The sequence below is a fragment of the Microcebus murinus genome, chromosome 12, assembly GCF_040939455.1.
Source record: "Microcebus murinus isolate Inina chromosome 12, M.murinus_Inina_mat1.0, whole genome shotgun sequence".
Taxonomy (NCBI): domain Eukaryota; kingdom Metazoa; phylum Chordata; class Mammalia; order Primates; family Cheirogaleidae; genus Microcebus; species Microcebus murinus.
Genome location: NC_134115.1, coordinates 60,573,631 through 60,590,646, shown reverse-complemented (window position 1 = coordinate 60,590,646; position 17,016 = coordinate 60,573,631). Strand labels below are relative to the sequence as shown.

Sequence of the window (17,016 nt, the reverse complement as noted above, 5' to 3'; positions counted from 1 at the left end):
CGGGCTAAAGTGCCCTAGCATAAGCCTAGCTCACAGCAACCTCAAACTCCTGGGCTCAAGCGATCCTCCTGCCTCAGCCTCCCGAATAGCTGGGACTACAGGCATGCGCCACCATGCCCGGCTAATTTTTTCTCTTTCTTTTTTTTTTTTTTGAGACAGAGTCTCACTTTGTTGCCCAGGCTAGAGTAAGTGCCGTGGCATCAGCCTGGCTGATAGTAACCTCAAACTCCTGGGCTCAAGCAATCCTCCTGCCTCAGCCTCCCAAGTTGCTGGGACTACAGGCATGCACCACCATGCCCGGCTAATTTTTTCTACATATTTTTAGTTGTCCCGCTAATTTCTTTCTATTTTCAGTAGAGACAGGGTCTCACTCTTGCTCAAGCTGATTTTGAACTCCTGACCTCGATGGATTCTGCCTCCCAGAGTGCTAGGATTACAGGGGTGAGCCACCGCACCCAGCCTCACAGTAATTTGATTCTGTTCTCTGCTCCTTTCCCTAGCACATTTTAGGTCTTTCTTCAGAAAAACCTTTTGCTTTGTAAACCCACTGTTTTTCAGTTTCTCTAACATGGCATGCTGTCCTTCTCCTACCACAGGTAGGACATAAGTCCTTTGATATACCAGCCTCCATGGTCTCCATGTTAAATACTTCTATCCCGTCCCCAACCCTATTTTGGCTAATTTACCTCCTATTCATTTTTCTGATCTTGGTTCAAGTGTCACTTCCTCAGGGAAATCTTGCACGCCCTAGTCCATAACAGGTTCCTTCAAGACTTTATCTCAATTTGTAAAAATACATTATGCATTATTTAGTATGGTTATGTAACATCCAGTTGAAGCCATAAGCCCCAAGCTCAATGAAAACAGTGTCATTAGCTGGTTTGGCTCAGCACTGTTACTCCTGCATTTGAAAAACAGCAAGTGCTAGACAAATATTTGCTGAAGAGGGAATGAATGAACACTAACTCCCAACCCAGAAGCCTTGATGGGGTAAGATTATATTAACAATGTCATCTCATGGTAGAACTGTGTGCCAATTTTTCTTCTGATTGCTGTTAAAAGTGTACTCACAAGGCAAAGTTTTAAAAATATATATTTCTGAGAGTATGCATCTGAGTAAAAAAAAATATATATATATATATTATTTCGAAAATTTCACATAGCTCAAAGTAAACCAAGGCTAAACATGAAATATTTAATCAGCCAAGAAAAAAGCTGGATACTCGTAACATAAGCATGTAGTAGTCTAGCCTGGGAACTTCACAAACAGACCAAATCAGGAGAGACATCTCTCTGCAGTGTCTTAGTATCTTCCTTGAGCAAAGGACCGCACTTGTCCCCTATAGCAACTCTAGGAACAGGGTACAGGAAATCTACAGGCTCCCTACCCTTACCACAAGTTTAGGTGAGAAAAACCACGCCCAGGGTGACACGGAAAAAAAATGGGCATTTATTTAAAATGTATTTACTGAGCACCTGCTATGTACCAGAAAGCCCTAAGCCCTATTTCTGGGCTGGCTCTTAAAGACCTGCTGTGTGGCTTTAGGCATTTATCTTTCACAGAGTCCTGAAGGTGGGCAAATGAGGTCTGGCTTGCCTACCTCAAAAGGCTGGGAAGGGGGCTCCAATAGCGACAAGGCGCTTCAGAAAGTGCCCAGGGGGCATGAAGGCCAGCAGCCCCAGACTGACTCGCAAACCTCGACCGGAGCCGAGTAAGCGAGCCCTGGGCGGCCGTCCACGGGCAGCAGAGCTGGGCGGAGGCTGGTACCCGCCCTCCGAGGGGCCGCGCTTACCCGTCGGGCGAGTACTCGAGGTTGAAGACGGCACCGTGGGTGCGGGTGCTGAGGTACACCGAGTCCGCGGGGTGGATGGAACCATAGAGGTTAGTCATGGTGCGGAAATTGTCCCGCGCCGGGTCCACGAACAGCCCGCGGCCCAGGCTGCGCTCTCTCAGCCACCCAAACAGCCTGGCGCCAGGGCCGCCTAGGCCGGCGCTGAGGCCATGCCGGCCCCGGCTCCCGGCCCTGCAGTCTGGCCCAGGCCGCTGGCGCTGCGGAGAGGGCGGTGACGACTCTCTCTGGGCGGAGGCAGCCGAGGACTCCGGGGATCCGGGCGGCTTGAGTTCTGCTGCACGCGCGGCCGGGGACAGAGAGGGGACGCCGGGGCGACGAGGGCACCGGGCGGGTGGCGGGGGAAGGGCTGCGTCAGCCCCGGGCTGTGGCGGCGCCGGCAGGGGAGGGGGAGAGGGCGGCCTGGCGGCTGCCGCCTGCCCCCCATGGGGCGCCAGCTCCTCAGCCCGGGCTCCGGCCGCGCCGTCCCCTCCAGGGCTACAGGGCCCACAGGGAAACATGACGAACGCCCCCGCCCCCAGCTCCCGGCCGCAGCCCCGCCGGCCGCCACCTCAGCGCTCCCGCTCAGCCGCCACTTCCGGCGTGCGGTTGCCTAACTACGCCGGCTGGAAACCCGCGCCGCCCCTCGGCCACCGTCTGCCGGGGACCAGGAAAGCTGGGACACCGCCGGCTGCGGGTGCTGGAGTCTCGGGATACAGAGGAAGGGAGCAACTGGCTGTATGTGTGAGCGACTGAGGGTGCCAGGGTCCGGGCTGTATGGAGCAGTTAGCACCTGGGCACCGTGTACAGCAGAGTCCGTCTGTAGCCATCAGTGACCTGTGGATGCCTGCCTGGGGATGAGTGAACCTGACTAGTCAGTCCTATGAAGCTGGCTGTGCTTTTGTACTGGTGTCTCCAATTTACACAGAGCAGTGAGGGATTAGAAATTGCCGTATTATGTGCAGGTCATACAAAGTAAATGGCATGGCATACAGCCTACTCAGCCTGAGAGTCACTGGACGCAAAAGTTAACTTTTGCACTAAAAAGCCCTGGTCTGTACAGGGCCTAAATAAGGGGGTCTACTGGTGCCCTGAATATCCAACTCCCAGCTACTGTGAAGTAAGTCAAGTCTTTATCAAGGGTAAAGCCTTCCACTCTGCAGGAAGGAGCACATATTGAGCCTGGAGTAAGTGAAGGGAGCTGGAAAACTGAATCAAATCGCGAGCAATAGAGCACAGGGTCGGTCTTGCTTATCAGCCAGGTAGGGCATGGAAGCCACGAAAGATGTAAGACCCTGCTCTTTCTCTCTACGATGGGTCCAGTCATCATCTGTGGCATATGTACCATGCTCTGTAAACCTATATCTTGCTCTTGCCCTATAATGCTATCTTTCTCTCCTCAATAAACCTCGTTTTCATGCTTGCCTAACTTTGGTGCATCTGGTCATTCTTTAGCCATGAGCGCGCCAAGAACTGACATTTTCAGACTAAAACCTGACCTAAAGAAAACTATAAAAATCAGTACCCATGTATAGCTATGAGTCTAAAAGTGTGTCTGTGAGCATATGTGTATTGATGGGTATTTAATCACAGAAAGAGAGATTTCATTTTTACACAAATGGACCTTTGCATCTTTTTGTGTAAATAGTTCTATATTACCATTTTTAATGGCTACCTGATATTCTATATATTATAACTTATTCAATGTATTATAATTTGCTTAATTATAAGTCATTATTGAGTTATTTAAAGCTTATAGCCATTATAAATAAGACTGGTTATTCTGTATATAACTTTGAGATAACCTTGTGTGATATCTTTCTAGGAGATAATGATTGTTTGGCTCAAGAAATGCTCACACACAATCCTTGGAATATTTATGAGATTTATTTCCTATCAATACTACATGAAAATTTCAATTTCAATACACCTTAGATAATGCTATATTTTCCAATTTTGAAATCATTTTAAACATATTTTAATAATTTATAATCTCTTCTATGTTATAAAAAATATATATTCAATTTTCCTTAATTCAATAGAGAAAAAAATTGGAAAAACTGGACAGGTAACAATTTTAATACAGGTGTTATCTTTGAACCAGTGGATTTAGAATTTTAAGGGATATTAGTGGTTCTTTTTTCACCTCACCTCTTATTGAAGACATATTTTCTATACCAACTCTGACAGATAGCTATCATACATTTCAGTGACTACCTCCATCAACAGAGAAATCACTACCCTCAGGCAAATAAATAATTAGACATTTTAAATTATCACATTTTTTTTGTCTCGGGTAAAAATCTACCCTTTTGAAATTTCTACCAAATGGATCAGACTTGTTTCTGTGGCCGTGCAGCTTTCTTTCCACTGTTTCTTTCACATTAGAGGTCTTAATATATAGGAAGACATTTGCTATGTCTACCTTCAGTTTCTGGAAATATTCTAGTGTATTTGGAAATTATGAGATTCAGTTTCTGTGGCCTGCAGTTTAGTGAATCATCAACTCTTTTTTATTCCTTTTGTTATGTGTTGCTGTTAATTTTTAGAAGTTGGGCAATTTTTACAACACTCACTCTGGCTACATACAAGTAAAATAAGGTAGGATCTTAAAGAAGCAAAACATTAAAAGATTAACAGTTTAAACTGGGGCAATCTGATTGCATGCAATTTAGGACAATAGGCCGGGCGCGGTGGCTCACACCTGTAATCCTAGCACTCTGGGAGGCCGAGGCGGGCAGATTGCTCGAGGTCAGGAGTTCGAAACCAGCCTGAGCAAGAGTGAGACCCCCGTCTCTACTATAAATAGAAATAAATTAATTGGCCAACTAATATATATATATATATAGAAAAAATTAGCCGGGCATGGTGGCACATGCCTGTAGTCCCAGCTACTCGGGAGGCTGAGGCAGCAGGATCACTTGAGCCCAGAAGTTTGAGGTTGCTGTGAGCTAGGCTGATGCCACGGCACTCACTCTAGCCTGGGCAACAAAGTGAGACCCTGTCTCAAAAAAAAAAAAAAAAATTTAGGACAATAAAACATTCCGTATGTCAGATTAGGACTGAGTAGAAGAATACAAAGCAACAGTGCTCTCTGTCTAGTAGAAGTATTTCACCCTTGTATGCTGTCTTGCAAATCATATGTCAAAATATCAAATTTGGAATTTGTTTACATTTTAAAATGGATATGTAGAAAATTAGACGAAATACTAACTCTCCAAATTTCCATTTTTTTTCTTAAATGCATTTCATATAGCTTTGGGGAGATGTATGAGCACACCTGAAATACTACTTGAAGTATTTATTGGCTTTACTCATCATGATTTAATTGGCTTTGACATGTAGTTGGTTAGTCAATTAATAGCATATTTATATTCTAATGTGAAAAGGTGGATAAAGAATAAATATATGTTTCCATTTCTGTGAAACTCTTTTGAAGATTTTTATTTTTTGGGAAAGAAAGAAAGAAAGAAAGAAAGAAAGAAAGAAAGAAAGAAAGAAAGAAAGAAAGAAAGAAAGAAAGAAAGAAAGAAAGAAGTAATGATCTGACTTCTCAATATAAAATACATAAATATTTATAAATGCTTGCATTCTTCCTTTTAGTTGTAATAGTGGATTTAAGCAGGACTGGATCATAGTAATTTGAACTCTAATAACCTGTGGCTTTTTGACCTATGCTGTATTATAATTATTGCCTTTTGGCTAAGACTTCACTACATCTTGCCCCTTCATTGAAACTATTTTCAGGTCTTATTAAAGTTAAGAAATAGCCAATAAATACAGCACAAGTAAATGTGAACATCATCATCCAAACTGGAGGCACCACCATCCTTCTACCTATTGTTCATTTACCTCTAAGTGTTTGCAATGGGCAGGTGCTTCTCTTTATTTTTTATATGTGAATGATGAATATATTTTGTACTATCTCACATTTTGACAGTGCTTCTCATTATAATTTTTCTTTTCATATTATGCAGTTGATGGGAAGTCAATTTTTCTGTATATGATAGATTCCATCATTTGCTCAGTAATGTATCTCTTGGCAGTGAATATATTACAATAGCACATCCAAAAAAAAAAAAAAAAAAAAAGATGTAAGACCCTCATCTGTCTTTAGGATGACATGTTATCCTTAAGGATAAGTACTTGTTTGCAGAAAAGGATTAACAGGAACTGGGGGTTTCCTGGGGAGGGAAGCAGAGTCCTCAATAAAGTACAGCTTGAGGTGCAAGGAGAGGTAGAGTTAAGAACTGACAACTCTTCTAGGCCTTGATTAAAAGCTGTGTTGTCGAAACCTCACATTTGGGGACTTTGAAGATAAATCTAGAAGATCCATGGAGGAACATCTGTGAGGAAAGATCTGAAAGGCCTCTGGAGGAAGGGAATGAAATTCAGACGCTGAACATTCAGCAAGTCCTTCCACCAGGCAGGTTAGTAGTTATTCAGTTCTTCCTGTCCATGAGATGACTGAGAAAAAGGCAAGAAGCAGGCATCTTGAGTTAGAAGATCAAGGCAGTCATTCTTTCTGAGGTATCCCCAAGGTTGCCCCCAGAGAGCAGAAGAGGTAGAGGTCTGTTTTATGATTGACAAATAATGTCCCTAATGACCCACAACTTCTGGCTGCAACAGATACTTAGTGGCAGTCCTCTGCTTCCGCCTACCCTACCGCTGCCCCTGCCCCATTAAAGTTGAGGCCAATGGCTAAAATTCTATGGTCTGCAAAACCTTGACTATGATACATTTATCAATGTTATTACCTTTTTTCTTTTCTGTGTGTGTGAGACCTTAGTTGAAAATAAATTACCTTTTATAATAAGTGAAATTAAACTCAATTTTAAAAGGTTACATACTCCAAGGTATGTGAGGTACAGTTCTAACAGAAAAACACAAACTCTGGAGTGAGAGTTTATGCTGGCTCAAGATAATCAGATTTCACAGTTCAAGCAATTCAAAATTAACACCCTAGATCCTCAAAGCTGATTAAGAACTGTTCACTAACAATTTAGAGAATCTAGAGAAACGAAATAGCAGCAGAGATATTATGTATGTTTGCATGTAACTGATAGATAATGAGATGGTTCTTGAAAAGTTAAGATAGCCACAAACATAAGGCAGTGGTGGTTGCAACACATAGAACAAGTCAGTATGCCAGATTTCTTTTTCTAAATGATCCTACCAAAATATGAATGCTCACTTATTCCAAATTAATTTTTACTAAAATCTAAAATAAGAATAAATTACATAGGACTAAAATTCTATTGAAATTACCATGATTTTACAACCTATCAGTAAGGATATGAAACAAAACAGAGAAAAGAAACCAAGTAAATAGAAACAATGCAGGGAACAGGAGAAAATTTCAAACTATAATTAATATGAGAGACCGAAACAATAAAGCATCCATAAAGAAAGAATAATATGCTATAACAAAAGAATATAAGAAAGAGCTCTTGGAAAATAAATCAAAGATGAATGAACTAAAACTTTCAATGGAAAGTTTTGGACAATAAAGTACAGTAGTGCACCACACAATGACGTTCTAGTCAACAACAGACTGCATATACAGTGGTGTCGTATAAGATTATAATGCAGGCCAGGCACGGTGGCTCATGCCTGTAATCCTAGCACTCTGGGAGGCCAAGGTGGGCGGATCGCTCAAGGTCAGGAGTTTGAAACCAGCCTGAGCAAGAGTGAGACCTCATCTCTACTAAAAAATAGAAAGAAATTAATTGGCCAACTAAAAATATATAGAGAAAAAATTAACCAGGCATGGTGGCACATGCTTGTAGTCCCAGCTACTTGGGAGACTGAGGCAGAAGGATTGCTTGAGCCCAGGAGTTTGAGGTTGCTGTGAGCGAGGCTGATGCCATGGCACTTTAGCCCGGGCAACAGAGTGAGACTCTGTCTCAAAAAAAAAAAAAAAAAGATTATAATGCAGCTGAAAAAATTCCTGTCACCTAGTAACATCCTAGCCATTGTAACGTTGTAGTGAAACACATGACTGTACTACCAAGAAAAACCCCCAAGAGAGTAAAATAAAAAACAAAAATATAAGAAAACAAGAGGATCAATCAAGATATAATTTATAACTAACTGGAGTTCCATAAAGATAGGGAGGAAAATATTAAAAAAAAAAAAAAGTATTTCCCAGAACTGCAAAACATGAGTCTACAAATGGATAGAGAGAAATCCAGGAGTTGAGCACAATAAAAAAAGACCCACATCAAGGTACATCTTTGAAAGCTCTCATTGAGGAACAAAAGGTCTCCTACATACAAAAAAGAATCACAATGGCACTGGACTTCATACCTGCAATTCTGAATTCTAGAAGACAGTAGAACAATGCCTTTAACATTCTCAGGGAAAATTATTTTCAACCCAGAATTCTATATTCAGCCAAATTATCAACTGGGGAGAGAAATAAAGATATTTTCAGAAATACAAAGGCTGAAAAATATATACTTTCCATATCTCTTTCTTGAAGAAGCTACAAGAGGTTATGCTTCCACAAAATGGACAAGTAAAGCAAGAATGAGGAACAAAAGTGATCCAGGTGAATCTAACAAGAAAAGCAGTGCAAGAAGGCACAAAAGACAGCTATACAAAAAGGGAAGGAAATCTACCACATGCTACAACATGGATGAACCTTAAGAACATTATGCTAAGTGAAATAAGCCAGTCACAAAAGTATAAAAACTGTATGATTCCACTTACATGAAGTATGTAGACCCGTCAAGTTTATAGAGATAGAAAGGAGAATGGTGGTTGCCAGGGACTGGGGTAAGGTGGATATTAGGAGTTATTATTTAATGAGTACAGAGTTTCAGTTTTGCAAAATAGAAAGAGTTCTGGAGATCGATGGTGGTGATGGTTGCACAACAACATGAGTGTACTTAACACTACTGTATGTATTCAATGTGCACAGAAAAGTGGTTAAGATGATATATATTACGCATATTTCACCACAACTAAAAAAACGAAAGACAGCTCTGTGGCAGGCCTGAAAAGCAACTGGCCCAAAGTGGGGTAGAACAGAATGAGAGGTTTCTAAGGAAAAAATGGAAATGGAATTTTGGAATCTATTAACAAGAGGCAAAAGACTGAGATGCTGCAGTATTTCAGAAAAATTAACAAAAGTACATAGAATACTAAGCAACTGACTAAAATGAGGCAATCACTGACTCCATGGAAATAAAGGATTGTATAAAATGTACCATTTGGTAAGGCAGATAACCACATTTGCATTGTGTAATACTGTAAAAAAAAGGCTTCTGATTTAACCAAAAATTATGCTGTAACTATGCTGTGTGTTGGCAAATGAGGGAAAGAGTAAAGAGTGTGAAAATGGAAAGAGCTAAGTCCTCATCTACCTTGTCAGGCAGTCAATAGGTATCCTTAAAATTAAGAAATCAAGCAATATTGGTACATTATTTCAAAATGTTGAGGTAAAATATCAGAGAAAAGAGCTGTGGATTAGAGTGGTTGTCTTTTGGGATGGGAACTAGAGGGTGGAAATGGGTAGCAATATTTTTTATCTTCACAAACTGAAACTCTGTACCTATTAAGCAGTAACTCCTTTTTACCCCTCCCCACACCCCCTGGAAACCAGTGCTATTTTTCAAAAGCCTTATAGACCTTTAAAATTACCTACATTTAGGTGAAAACTAGAAGTGAATACTTTCAAAGGTGGAAGTCATGTTATTGTTTTCCCTCAAATATATTGTTTTTAGCTTAGAGCATATGTAAACCTTAAGTAGTCCCTGCAGGGATATCTGACATAAAATGTTCCTAAAGCTGGAGAAATATCTAGGAAGTATAAAAGTGAGTGGAGCTCTCCCTGTTACAGCAACTCCTTTGCAGGCTTTCATACTATGCCTTTGATATACCAGTTTCTAGGTTCCAGGGATCTAAGTGTGTGTATGTATGTGTATAAATTTGATAGTTTCAATCTGATATGCTTGATGCCATGATAAATTAAGGACAGTGAGCTATGGAAACACAGATGAGGGACAGTTAGATCCAATCCAGGCTCAGAGGACATTCCCTGGAGGAGCTGGTGATCAAGCCCAGTTTGGAGGAGAGGTTAAGAAGGGGAGGGATGGCTCACGCCTGTAATCCTAGCACTCTGGGAGGCCGAGGCGGGTGGATTGCTCAAGCTCAGGAGTTCGAAACCAGCCTGAGCAAGCAAGAGCAAGACCCCGTCTCTACTATAAATGGAAAGAAATTAATTGGCAAACTAAAAATATATAGAAAAAATTAGCCGGGCATGGTGGCGCATGCCTGTAGTCCCAGCTACTTGGGAGGCTGAGGCAGGAGGATCGCTTGAGCCCAGGAGTTTGAGGTTGCTGTGAGCTAGGCTGACGCCACGGCACTCACTCTAGCCTGGACAACAAAGCGAGACTCTGTCTCAAAAAAAATAAATAAATAAAAAGAAGGGGAGGGAGATTGGTTTGTAAAAGAAAATTTAAATTTACAGCAGAGTGCATACATGGCATGAAGAATGGCACATGTTTGGAAAATTCACAAGCGATTTGGTATTACTCAGAAGAAATGGAAGTCAAGGAGAAATGCGATGAAGGTAGCAAGATGAGCAAAAGCCAAGGTCACAGGGAGTCTTGTTTTGTTTTATTTTTTCCCCCTGGGTAGGGGGTAAGATGCTCCTGGAGGGTTTTCAGGCAGGAGAAAGGATAGTCAAAGTTATGTTGTTATTTATTTGTTTGTTTTCTTGAGAGGGGGACTGGCTTTGAACTCCTAGACTCAAGTGATCCTCCCGAGTAGCTGGGACTACCGGTGCCTGCCACCATGCCCGGCTTATTTGTTTTATAATAACTTTTTCCAATTATTTGTCCAATCAGGCTGAACTGTTGTCAAGAAGATATCTATTGTGCCTGTCTCCATACTATTTTTTTAATTATGAAAATTTTTCCACAAAATTGGAAAGAATAGTATTTTAAAAATCAGCCAGATCCCATCATCCAGATTCAACAAATATTAGGATTTTACCACACTTGCTTCATCTCTCTCTCTCCTTTCTCTGTGGAAATAATTCTTTATATAATATTATAATATTGTGGTAAAATATATATATAACATAAAATTTACCATTTTAACTATATTGAAGTGTACAGTTCAGTGGCAGTAAATATATTTACACTGTTATGCAACCATCACCACCATCCATCTCCAGAACTTTTTATCTTCCCAAACTGAAACTCTGTACCCAAGACACAATAACTCCCATTGCCCTCTCTATCTAGCCTCTGGCAAATAAAAATTGACTTTCTAGCTGGGTGCGGTGGCTTATGCCTGTAATCCTAGCACTCTGGGAGCCCGAGGTGGGAGGATCATTTGAGGTCAGGAGTTGAAGACCAGCCTGAGCAAGAGTGAGACCCTGACTCTACAAAAAATAGAAAAAAAAATTAGCTGGGCATGGTGGTGTGTGCCTGTAGCCCCAGCTTCTTGGAGGCAGGAGGATCACTTGAGCCCAGGAGTTGGAGGTTGTAGTGAGCTGTGGTGACATCACTGCACTCTAGCCCAGGTGACAGAGTCACACACACCCTGTCACACACACAAAAATAAATAAATAAATTTTAAAAATTGACTATCTGTATGGGTTTGTCTATTGTAGACATTTCATATAAATGGAATAATATGATACATGGTCTTTTTTTTTTTTTTTTAGACAGGGTCTCGCTTTGTTGCCCAGGCTAGAGTGCCATGGTGTCAGCTTAGCTCACAGCAACCTCAAACTCCTGGGCTCAAGGGATCCTACTGCCTCAGCCTCCCAAGTAGCTGGAACTACAATCATGCACCACCATGCCTGGCTAATTTTTTCTATATATATTTTTAGTTGGCCAATTAATTTCTTTCTATTTTTTGTAGAGATGGAGGTCTGACTCTTGCTCAGGCTGGTTTTGAACTCCTGACCTTGAGCAATCCGCCCACCTTGGCCTCCCAGAGTGCTAGGATTACAGGTGTGAGCCACCGCGCCTGGCCTCATGGTAACATTTTTAATTTCCATTATAATTTCTTCTTTGACCCATGAATTATTTATAAATGTTTCTTAAAATACATGAAATTTTTCTAGTTATCTCTTCATTTACTTACTTTTTTTTTTTTTTTTTTTTTTTTTGAGACAGAGTTTCGCTTTGTTGTCCAGGCTAGAGTGAGTGCCGTGGCGTCAGCCTAGCTCACAGCAACCTCAAACTCCTGGGCTCAAGCAATCCTCCTGCCTCAGCCTCCCGAGTAGCTGGGACTACAGGCATGTGCCACCATGCCCGGCTAATTTTTTATATATATATCAGTTGGCCAATTAATTTCTTTCTATTTATAGTAGAGACGGGGTCTCACTCTTGCTCAGGCTGGTTTTGAACTCCTGACCTTGAGCAATCCGCCCGCCTCGGCCTCCCAAGAGCTAGGATTACAGGCGTGAGCCACAGCGCCCGGCCTCATGGTAACATTTTTAATTTCCATTATAATTTCTTCTTTGACCCATGAATTATTTATAAATGTTTCTTAAAATACATGAAATTTTTCTAGTTATCTCTTCATTTACTTACTTTTTATTTACCAATACATGGCTTTTGTATCTGGCTTCTTTCACTTAGTGTAATGTTTTCTAGGTTCATTTATGTTGTAGCATATATCAGTACTTAGATCCTTTTTAGACCCAAATAATGGTCTATTATATGATATACCATACTTTGTTTATTCATTCATCAGTTGATGGACATTTGTATTGTTTGTACTTTTTGACTATTATGAATAATTCTGCTATGAACATTCATGTGCAAGTTTCTGTGTAAATATAGGCTTTCAATTCTCTTGGGTATATGCTAGAAATGGAACTGCTATGTTATACACTAACTCTGTTTAAATTTTTAAGAAACTATCAAACTGTTTTTGAAAGTAACTATACCATTTTACAATCATACAAGCAAGATATAAGTGTTCTAATTTCTCTAATTCATACCAATACTAGTTATTATCTGTTTTTTTTATTATAGCCATCCTAATGGAAGTGAAGTGGTATTTCACTGTGGTTTAATTTTAATTTCCCAGGCCAGGGGCGGTGGCTCACGCCTGTAATCCTAGCACTCTGAGAGGCCGAGGTGGGTGGGTCATTTGAGCTCAGGAGTTTGAGACCAGCCTGAGCAAGAGCGAGACCCCGACTCTAATAAAAATAGAAAGAAATTAGCTGGACAACTAAAAATATGTGGAAAAAATTAGCTGGGCATGGTGGTGCATGCCTGTAGTCCCAGCTACTCTGGAGGCTGAGGCAGGAGGATCACTTGAGCCCAGGAGTTTGAGGTTGCTATGAGCTAGGCTGATGCCATGGCACTCTAGCCTGGGCAACAGAGTAAGACTCTGTCTCAAAAAAAAATTTTTTTTTTAAATTTCCCGGATGACTAACGATATTGAGCATCTTTTCATGTGCTTATTGGCTATTCATGTATCTTCTTTGAAGAAACGTCTATTTGGATCCTTTACCCACTTTTATTTGTTTTATTTATTTATTTTTTAAAGCTTTTACTAGGGGACCAACTTTGCCCACTTTTAAAGTGGGTCATTTGTCTTTTTATTACTGGGTTGTAAAAGTTCCTTAAATATTCCAGATACCTGTCTCTTACCAGATACATGATTTTCAAATATTTTCTACCATTCAGTGAGTTATCTATTCTAATTTAGATGAAGTCAAATATTTCTGTTTTTTTCTCTGGATGTTTGTGCTTTTGGTGATATCCTATCTAAGAAACCACTGCAAATCCAGGGTCACAATGACTTTTATGTTTTCTTTTAAGAGTTTTATAATTTTAGTTCTGATATTTCAGTCTTTGATCCATTTAGATTTTGTATATAGCTTGAGCTAGGTGTCCAACTTTATTCTTTTGTGTGTATATCCAGTTGTCCCAACACCATTTGTTGAAAAGATGATTATTTCCCCATTGAATTGTCTTGGCACCCTAATCAAAAATTAGTTGATCTGGCCGGGCGCGGTGGCTCACGCCTGTAATCCTAGCTCTTGGGAGGCCGAGGCGGCCTTTGAGCGGATTGCTCAAAGTCAGGAGTTCAAAACCAGCCTGAGCAAGAGCGAGACCCCGTCTCTACTATAAATAGAAAGAAATTAATTGGCCAACTGATATATATATAAAAAATTAGCCGGGCATGGTGGCTCATGCCTGTAGTCCCAGCTACTTGGGAGGCTGAGGCAGAAGGATCACTCGAGCCCAGGAGTTTGAGGTTGCTGTGAGCTAGGCTGACACCACAGCACTCACTCTAGCCTGGACAACAAAGCGAGACTCTGTCTCAAAAAAAAAAAAAAATTAGTTGATCATAAGTATAAGAGTTTATTTCTGTATTCTTAATTCTATGCCATTGAGCTACAGTCTATTCTTGTGCCTGTTTACATTTTCTTTATTATTGTAGCCTTGTAGGAAGTTTTGAACTCAGAAGTGTGAGTCCTCCAACTTTTCTCTTCTTCAAGATTGTTTTGGCTTTTCTGGGTCCCTTGAATTTCTATATGAATTTTAGGAGCAACTTGTCAATTTCTGCAATGAAGCCAGTAGGGATTTTGACATGAATTGGGTTGAATCTGTATATGAATTTTGGAGTATAGCTATCTTAATATTAAATCTAATGAACCATGAACATGAGTGCCTTTTCAATTATTTAGATCTTCTTTAACTTCTTTGAATAATGTTTCATAGTTTTCAGAGTTTAAGTTTCGCACTTCTTTTGTTAAGTTTATTCCCAAATGTCTTATTTTCTTTGAGACTACTATAATTCAATTTTTTTTTTTGAGACAGAGTCTCACTTCTTCAACCCAGGTAGAGTGCAATGGCATCATCATAGCTCACTGCAACCTCCAATTCCCGGGCTCAAGCAATCCTCCTGCCTTAGCCTCACTAAGAGCAATAGGGTAGTCTGCCCATTCCCATATGGCTTCATTGGTAAAGTATACCCAACAATTAAATAAGAATTAATACCAGTCATTTCAAACTCTTGTTTGGACTACAGGTATGTGCAATGATGCTCAGCTAATTTATATATATATATATATATATATATTTTTTTTTTTTTTTTGTAGAGACAGGGTCTCACTCTTACTCAGGCTGGTCTTGAACTCCAGAGCTCAAGCAAGCCTCCCAGAGTGCTAGGATTACAAGCATGAGCTGCCATGCCCCACCTTGTATAATTTTTAAAATTTCATTCTCAGGTTCATTTCAACGGTACAGAAGTACAATTTTTGTGTATTGTTCTTAAATCTTGTAAACTTGCTGGACTTGTTCATTAGTTCTAACTACTGTTTTTATGTTTTTTGTTTTTTTGTAGATTCCTTAGGACCTTCTATTTACCAGATCATATCACCTGCAAATAGATATAGTTTTACTTCTTCCTTTCCTATCTGAGTATATTTTATTGCTTTTTCTTGCTAAATTTCCCTGATAGAACCTTTAGTATAATGTTGAATAGAAATGGTAAAAGCAGACTTCCTTGTCTTAATCCTGATCTTATATGTAAAGCTTTCAGTCTTTCACCATTAAGTATGATATTATCTGTAGGTTTTTCATAGATGTCCTTTATCAGACAAGAAGTTACTTTCTAATTCTAGCAATTGAGTTTTTAAGAAACTCATGACAGGGTATTAGATTTTATCAAATGCTTTCTCTGCATCAATTAAGATGGTATATACTCAATGATCTTGAAATATAATATAAAAGACAAGAAAAGGAAAAAAACTTTTAAAATAGTATATTAACTGATTTCAGATGTCAAAAGACCTTGCATTCCTGGGATTAATCCCACTTGGTCATGGTGTACAATCGTTTTTGTATATTGCTGGATTCAGTGTTTTGTTGAGGTGTTCTGTGTCTATATTCCTAAGGAATACTGATATGTAATTTCTTTTCCTGGGATGTCTTTGATTTTGAAATCAGGGTATTACTGGCCTCATAGAATCAGCTGTGATGTGTTCCTTCCTCTTCTAATTTGAAAGAGTTTGAAATGACTGGTATTAATTCTTCTTTAAATTTTGGGTATACTTTACCAATGAAGCCATCTGGGAATGGGCAGACTACCCTATTGCCCTTAGCGATGAGTTTGATATTTTTTCTTTTGCTATCATGATAAACCTTATATATAGAAGGCCCTGGAGAGGCATTTCAGGAGGAAGGACTTTTGCTTCCTGGTCCTAGTGTGCTCACTAGCACATTCCTGCAGCATGGCAGCTTCTCAAGCATCTACTCCTACTTTACTTGGTGGCCAGAAACACCCAGCAGCTAACAGTGTTTCCTAGCGCTTTTATTGGATAGTTTTATGGCAGAGGCTTCCAAAAGACCCCAGGACCCTAAAAGTGCCAGCTGGAGGGTGGATTTATAACAAGTTCCAGCAGCAGATTCCCATTGACTTCTTGCCATTCAATGAGTCATGGCCATGCTTTGCCAAAAAAGTCTCAGTCTGCCCTGGTCGAGGGGCAGGGGCTCCTCTTTGGGAGCTCTATCTCAGCACTAGGGGTAGTGGCTGTTCCTTATATCTGCTATTCCTATACTTTACCAAACTCTCTTTAGTTCTTACTAGCTATTCCCTAATTATTTCAATGTTCTGTTATAATAATCATTCTTTATATATTAAACTTTCCCTATTCAAATTGCTATGTAGTTTGTCTCCTGATTAGATTCTGACTGATAAAGACAGCTTGCGTTTTTCCATAGACCCAACTATGTCTGGACATAGAAAGCAATGAATGCAGTCCCTTAATAGCATCATGACACAATGCAGTGTCACATGACACATATGCAGTGATCACAATTTCAAGCTTTTTCTTTCATCCATCTTACATTTCTTGAGCAGTTACAATCTGTACAAAGTGCAGTGCACTCTCTGTATTCAGGAAGCTTGCAGTGTAGCAGGAGAAAGAAGAGAATCAGTAGCTAGAATACAACAGCTAACATGGCCTTGGTGAATAGTCTACGATGATACAAATTTAGAGAGGTGAAGAAAATTCACTGAGATGACACTGCAGAGATAACCTGGAGTCAGATGATGATAGGCCTTGGGAGAGGCAGTCCAGTCTGCCATGGCCTTTAGCATCCCTGCATGTGTTTGCTAAGTGTGCCAAACACAAGGCCTAACTTTCTCCAGACACTGGACCATTTCTGTAGCATTGGCATTTAAGTGGGTTAGTATG

General features: G+C 40.3%; 1 protein-coding gene and 1 long non-coding RNA gene across 3 annotated transcripts in view; one reads left to right on the top strand and one right to left on the bottom strand.

The window, feature by feature from the left end:
- DCAF10 (DDB1 and CUL4 associated factor 10) overlaps positions 1-2,433 on the bottom strand; it is a 53,839-nt gene extending 51,406 nt beyond the window's left edge. Inside the window, exon 1 of one of the 2 annotated variants that reach the window (XM_020289380.2) lies at positions 1,794-2,433. In XM_020289380.2, the coding sequence (XP_020144969.1) occupies positions 1,794-2,350 (557 nt within the window). In that variant the 5' untranslated portion in view covers positions 2,351-2,433. The remainder of the gene's footprint in view (positions 1-1,793) is intronic. The other variant, XM_012769081.3, reaches the window with a different exon arrangement.
- Positions 1,746-16,481, top strand: LOC142874297 (uncharacterized). Its single transcript, XR_012922114.1, has 3 exons — positions 1,746-1,882; positions 11,712-11,830; positions 15,162-16,481. It is a non-coding gene; the product is annotated as an uncharacterized LOC142874297 (long non-coding RNA).
- The last annotated feature ends 535 nt before the right edge of the window (positions 16,482-17,016 follow it).